At 47.2% G+C, this 7192-nt stretch overlaps 2 protein-coding genes across 2 annotated transcripts in view; one reads left to right on the top strand and one right to left on the bottom strand.

Annotated features, from left to right (window-relative positions):
* Positions 1 to 597: 597 nt before the first annotated feature.
* On the bottom strand, positions 598 to 813 carry T265_11074 (hypothetical protein; the record flags this gene model as incomplete). The annotated part of the gene is made up of 1 exon (XM_009177626.1): positions 598 to 813. The coding sequence occupies one exon, from the start codon at positions 811 to 813 to the stop codon at positions 598 to 600; it is 216 nt and encodes a 71-aa protein (XP_009175890.1).
* Positions 814 to 2074: 1261 nt separating this feature from the next.
* Positions 2075 to 7192, top strand: part of T265_11073 (hypothetical protein) — a gene marked incomplete at both ends in the record, with an annotated part of 6209 nt that continues 1091 nt past the window's right edge. The window contains 2 exons of the mRNA XM_009177625.1: positions 2075 to 2278; positions 2315 to 2554. Of these exons, the coding sequence (XP_009175889.1) occupies positions 2075 to 2278; positions 2315 to 2554 (444 nt within the window). The remainder of the gene's footprint in view (positions 2279 to 2314; positions 2555 to 7192) is intronic.

The following is a 7192-nucleotide window of genomic DNA, read 5'->3' as shown; positions in this document are numbered from 1 at the left end:
ACGATAGGTGAACCGACCGCACTGCACAGGTCGCGCTGGCGGTTACGTGCTCCGTATGCCAGCCAATTTACTTCCTCAAAGGGTTCTTTTCGCACAACCACGTGAAGGGTGGAAACGAGCCAGGGAGGTCAAACAATGACTTGGCAGTGAAGTATGAAAGCCATTGTCAGCACGCTCAGCTCTACTGATCACTGCCGTCTTCCTAGATGGGGACCCCGTGACGTGTCACATCAATGGTTGGAGACATTGTTAGACATGGCCAAGTCGCACCCTCAATGGCGCTGGTGCATCCAAGCTATTACCTTCAATGCCTGGCTCCCTTCCCAATCCTCCCACTTAACAGCCCACTGACAGTCCTGTATCTAAGTGTCAATTTATCGCCTCCCGCCTCCAATCTGCAGCTACCTACCCCACCTCCCCGAATCATCGGTGAACGAAACTGTGGCAGCTACAACCACTGTACGACAAGCACGCAGCTGATAATAATAATAATGGTGGTGGGTTTTCCGCAGCGAAAATTCAGTTCTTGGACACTGATGTGCTCTCAATGATGATTTACATCAACACCTTGTTGCACGGACCAAGTGTGCCGGAGACTTAAAAACCGTAGGGATCATCTGCACCCGGGTCGATAAAGCCAAGTTGCAGGTAGATTTGAAAACACAAACCAAACGGTGCGGAGAATACGAGCTGTGTCAACGCCAGTAATTTGGCATTCGAGGCAGTGAGACCAGCATCAGGGACCGAATTATACATATTGGACTCGGAGTCTGTCCCACCAATGCAGACCACTCGCGATCTTGTAGTATTCATTCAACACAACCTGAAAATGTAAGCCTGCACGGTAGCATGGACCAAGATTTTGAAGGTTCTAATGATGCCAAAGCGAACATTTCACACATGCTGTACGCGGCACTCCTCCAGTCAGCAAGGGTGTGTACACGGTCGACATACTACCCAGCTGGAAAAAGTTCATAGCTGTGCAACTCTCCGTTCGAATGCAAATCTTGCACATCGGGCCTAGTTACTTAACTTCGGCGGTAAAAATGACTGTTCTCCGAGGTTTTATGATTTCTCCTATACACTATAAGAAATTGAAGGTATGGGTGCAGCGGACAGATGAGCCACTCAGGTGTAAAAGTAAAAAAAGGTACGTTTAGCTGTAGCAACTTTCTGGTTTCTAGCTGCCGTTCCGATGGAAGAGTACTACCAGGTTGCCCAAGCTTAGACAGGAACATTCGAGATGCCGAGGTTGCGTTCGAATTACAGACCTTTCGGTTCGTAAGCTGGCGCCTGAACCACTAATTTATCCCGAGCGCAAGTGTACCGTCTGTCAAGTCGATTGGAAGTGCACTAGAGCCACCTTGCTGCGTTTATAACCCGATGAAATGGCTCAAAACACTGCTAGATTGGTGCCTCATATAAGGAGCGACCCGAGATCGTACTTGAAGTGAAGACCATCCATTGTTCTCGACAGAGAAATCAAGAATCAAGACACGTATCCTAAGTTTGTGGCTGTAGTCCTACGCTGGGAGCATATTGTGTGTCATATTGACAATAAGTTCAAGAAAGCCCAGTGGCTAAGGCGCCAACTTATTAACCAAAAGTTCCGTGCGTTGAACCCATCCAAGCATCTTGACTGCTCCTGTTTAGGCTTTAATAGGGTATCTTGCGTTCGTGGGGTTGTAACCGTTTTACAGAACCCGGTAATGCGGTTTGGTTAATGATTGCATATTTGCTCCCTACTTTGAGCCACTGTTTATCAGTTCGAGTCCCGTAAACATCAAGGTCGTGCGAGTACGGCAGTGAACCGTCGGTATTGAACACTGATGTCATGCTGTCGAAGATGATGATGATGAAGGTCGTGGGACTGGTAGTTTAATTTATCAATGAACGTTTAATAACCCTAAGGATTGATCGAACTGCAGCGTCTGCCATACATTCGAGTGCTATCATTTCGGAGGCTTAGTTTCTATTGTTTATTCCAGTAAGTTTTTTTTCATTTCAGCCTTCCGAGCGACACGCCTGACCATACTCCACACGAGAGCAATCTAGATTTTTGTGTCTTCCCAGTATGAATGCCACCGTTGATTTGGTGACCTCAGCTGCAGTAGTTCGCAATGCTACAACCGTCTCGGAAATAAGTCCTGCTTGTATTGATTTGATTTTAAACATCGTTTTGTCTGCGGCTTCCTTGCTGGTGTTCATCGGTACGGTCATTATCACCTACTTTGTTGATGACCCTGGCCTTCGGAAATTGAAACGCGGTACTCAACAAGTAAGCTGTTCTGTCATCCTCTTTCTCACTACTCAGTCCGAGTCCGTCGATATTACTGAATCAGACAAAAATTATATTCGCTATTTGGCCGAGCGCAAGTTCCAAAATCAAATCAAAGGCCATACATTCTCGGCTTTTTCACCTGCTTATAACCTGTCCTTAACCACCGGAACTGAACCTCCAGAGTTACGTCGCACTGTACCTTACGCGCGAAGACGTGCCTGCTCAGAATCACATACCGCTCATCGGATGAGTGATGCGAGCTCGGAGACACAGGTAGTTCTTAGCGTTGACTGTTACTGGTATAGGTTATCTTGGAACACTTGTTACTTCCACTGGGCCCCGGAAGTTCACGTACATCGCTCAGGCTGAAACCCAGTTTCCATGTGCCATTCTCCGGCAGACGGTATACTCCCAAATTATATACCCTAAAACTTAATCATTTTATCTAGGTCGCGACGGTTGGGAAGAAATTCGGAAGAATCAGTGATTCCATCATCTGCCCCGGAGGGTAGCGACAAAAAGCCAGAAGCCTGATTCATCACTGCTAGACAACTTAAAATCAACATTCAAGTTATTGTACAACTAAAGAACATGCCGTTTCCTCGAATCGATATGCTTTCCCACAGGCTTATTTTCACATTCCAGTCTAACGATCGCATGAAGAGTTTGGTTTTAATGACTACTGTGTGATATTTTATCCCCTACCAGCTCTGTTATGACACAGCTCACTATGTCAGTGTTGGCATTTCCAATAACCACAATACATAGATGGATTTTCACCTTAAAACGAAAAGTGAAAAATCCACGGTATTGCAAAAACTATTGCTAGAAAGCGAGCTACCTAACGAAAGTCAGAAACCGTCACATTTTGGTCTGGCTTGAATGCTGCGACGAGATCTTAGGCCAAATCTGTTGAAACCTAGTTCCAATTGGTGACGACCCATTAGGAAGACCAAAAGGGAGCGAGACCATGTACTACAGGTAATCGTATTACGAAGCGATCTTACTGTCCTCCGCGGTAGAAATATGAAGGCAGTAGGCTGCTGCATCCAGGTGATCAACATGCCCATGTTTAAGGAACTGGCGATGCCGTTCTCCATCAAGGAAGCACGAGTTAGTAGAGCGTCGGGCCAAAAAGCCACACCTTCCCATCGCCCAATGGTTGGCCATGAATGCTGGTGCGTTATTCATTACTGTCGGAACACTCTAAAGCTATAGAGTCTAATGCTGCTCAGAAGGTATCTACTGTGCACGGCGGCGCTAGGAGTCAGACAGTTGTGGCGTACTTCCTACACCCCCGAACCAGGCCAGTGCCCCCATGACCAAGCAGGTGAGGCTATTAGATCATTGACTCTGGGAGTCATCCCTCAAAATCACCCTAACAATCACTGTCTCTTGGTTCTAACTTTTGAGTTAAAGGTTAGGGTAACGGGTAGCCGTCCCAGAACAGAAGCCTCCATCCTCCCGCTGCTCTGTGGATCAGTCAGAAGCTCAAGGTTAGGTGCACCTACCAAACCCCTTCGGTGTGCGCCACAGGAAAGTATCATCTACTCTTACAGTTCCTCCTTCGCTCGCTTTCAATAAGGAGAACCAACTCCGAACGCAACGAGACTACATAACTGCCAATGAAATAACCGTTCTTCGTTGAGACAGATTCCATTGGTTATTCTTAGTATCACTTTTTGACCGCTTGTACACGACAGTGGTCAATAGAGCAGTTGGCTCGCACGTTCGTTGACTTTTTCTGGTTTGGTCAAGCGCACCAGGCGATCAGGCGGCTATCCAGACTGGTGTTCGTGGTAATAAGAAGACATTAAGTGACTGTGGTCCACAACACCTTCACCTACAGTCCCTACCCATTTATCGAATGATGCTTCAAACGTTCCGCAGCCACTTTCATTACCCTCTACCTGGTCAGGGGTTGGCCACATCTCTGCAACAACGCTGAATTGCGCATAGAAAACAGTACTCTCTTTTGCAAACGATCGTTCGGGATACGCAATACATAGTCTAACCAACACAACTTCCGGTGCTATACACATTCTTCAATGGGAATTCTCGTTGCGGATTCGCCGACACCAACGCACACGAGTTATGGTTCTGAGACAACGGTTGTCGAACACCTAAGACGTCTCAGTTCCGCTGCCCGAACAATCCGAGTCTCACAGCCATACAATAAAACAGCTCGCACTGTAGCATGATACACACGACCACTGAGATTCGACGCCATAGGTGTCTCGAATTAGCAACAACGATCCGAGCCTTGCAGAATCATGCATTAACCTCATCTGACACAATACAATTAGAACTAATACAACTTCCAAGCTATGTAAAACGCTCCACAACTTCCAGTGCTCTCCCTGAATTGTAAGTGGCGTGTTCGGTGACCGCATGTCCAGGAGCATGACCTTGCCCTTTGTGGGTTCAAAGTGCATACCTGTTACAGAAGGTGTATCGATTGTGATTGAAAGCGAGAACAAGACTTAATAGCGCTTTACTTGTCTAAGAATGGAGGTACATAAGCTGAAAGTGAAGGCGAAAGCACAGTTAATACGAAACGATTATGTGAACACAAAGGATAGTCATGACATTCACCCGGGTCGTTGAATTATGTGTAGAGTGAGATAACTCGGACAAAGTTACTGAATGGACGATTGTAAAACTCTAATGAGAGGTAATGATAAGTGTGGTTAGGTTTCTCGGTTTCTTAAAATGTAGGGTCGTGTACGCCCCCTGGAGCCAGGCTAAATCAGAGATCCCAGGCTCATATGTATTCGGAGATGCAGGTGCATCGCCCGGGCACAGGGGTGAGACCAAAGTATGATCGGTATTGTCTTCAACTTTATTGAGCGGAGGCGTGTGCAAGTCAGATGGTAGGGGTGCGTGAACGCTATCGCCTTTCCTGGATAAGGTGCGCGTGACATCGTTGACATGTGTGCAATCACCACAAGGAGCGAAATGGCGGATGGACGCAGTACCTTCTTTTTCGGCGGGAAAACGAACATGGGCGTACTGTGGATTGTAAGTTATCAGTCCGGCTTTCTCAATGACTGGTTCATACTTTGAAGAACGGTCAATTCTCTTCGGTAGAACAGCTCCTTGAATACTTAGCCAAGTTGTTGTAGACAAACTACAGGATGAATGACTTTCAAACCGAAGCATTCGTTCGTGTGGAGTGACATTCGTGGAGACGCAGAGAAGGGATCGTATTGAGTGGAGGGCATCTGATAGAGCTGACTCCCAATGACAGATTTGAAGGCCTGAAGCCTTGAAACTGAGCTGGATTGCGTTCCAGAGTGTCCCGTTGAGGCGTTCGATTCGCCCGTTCCCCTAGGGATCATATGCAGTTGTTCGGATGGTGCAAACTCCTCTGTCATGTAGAAATGTGGACAGTTCGTCAGATATCAATGAGGACCCACGATCCGAATGTCATCATCGACAACACGACATCAGTGTTCAACACCAACGCTTCACTGCCGTACAATCATGATTTATTTGAAAGCCTTATTGTAAAGAAAAGAGTAAAGGTGGACTGGGAAGGGACTTAGTGCTAGCTTAGCACAATCATTCCGAGGTGCCTACACCTCCAGACATTCACTCAGGCAATCTGAACAGAAACTGACAACAAGAACGCCACTGACATCGGTTGGCAGCTATATCTTGTAGTGTCTCCAACCAGGCACAGTGAGAATCACGCGGTCCCCATCCTGGAAGGCGAGTAGCACCGACAGCACCCAAGCTCTTCGTGATCTCCTTCATACCCCTCTGCCAAGTCAAGGGTTGGACACCACTCTGAATTGGGCATGGAAAACAGCACTCTCTTAGGCAAACGATGGCTAGGCATATGCAACATGTCCCAACCAACGCAGCTTCTGGTGCTGGACACATTCTTCAATGGAAGTACCCGTTACACAACCAAAACACGCTTTCTAACTGCCTCATTACGGATTCGCCGACACCAACCCACACGAGCTATGGTTCTGAGACAACGATTGTCGAACACCTGAAGACGTCTCAGTTCCGCTGCTTGGACAGGCCAAGTCTCAGAGCCATACAATAAAACAGCCCGTACTGTAGCTTGCTACACACGTCCCTTCAGATTTAGGGATGTACCACTTTGATGCCATATGTGTCTCAAATTAGCAAATGCCCGTGCCTTGCAGATTCGTGCATTCACCTCAACTGTCACGTTACAATCAGAACTAATACAATTTTCAAGATACGTAAAACGTTCCACAACTTCCAGTACCTCTCCCTGGATTGTAAGTGGCGTGCTCAGTGATTGCGCGTCCACAAGCATGACCTTACACTTTGTGGGTGCAAAGTGCATACCAAAGGACAGGATGACTTTGGTCAGTTCATCCAAGAATACTTGCGTCCTCTCCTCCTCTTCGAACATAAGAGCGATGTCGTCTGCATATTCCAGATCGACAAGGGTTTCTTCGCAGGCTATTTGAACATCGGGGTTTTGGAGACCTTACAGTGTTCGTCTCATCATTTCATCGATCACAAAGTTAAAAAGGAATGGAGAGAGTGGGCATCCCTGACGGACACCGCTTTGTTCACGGAAGCTTTTGGATAGCTCTCCGTGCACTCTCACGCGTCCAAAAGTCTGTGAATACAAAGAACGTATTATGTTTACAAACTTCTGGGGCATTCCTTGGTGGGTAAGCGTCTCAAGAAGAACAGACCGATCAACCGAGTCGAATGCGCATCGAAAATCCAGGAATACTGGAATCGTGCGTCGCTTGTATGTATGGCGGTGTTCTAGCTCCTGACGTAGTGTGAAGATTTGGTCAACACAACCCCTACCAGGCCGGAATCCCGCTTGTCGCTCCCGAGTCAGTATCTCGCGAGCCACCGTAAGGCGACGAAGCACAATTGACGTCAACAGGCTCGTTCGACAGAGGT

Source organism: Opisthorchis viverrini, assembly GCF_000715545.1.
Source record: "Opisthorchis viverrini unplaced genomic scaffold opera_v5_442, whole genome shotgun sequence".
NCBI classification, from domain to species: Eukaryota; Metazoa; Platyhelminthes; class Trematoda; order Opisthorchiida; family Opisthorchiidae; genus Opisthorchis; species Opisthorchis viverrini.
Note: the sequence above shows the minus strand (reverse complement) of the source record. Positions and strands in the feature narration are given on the sequence as shown.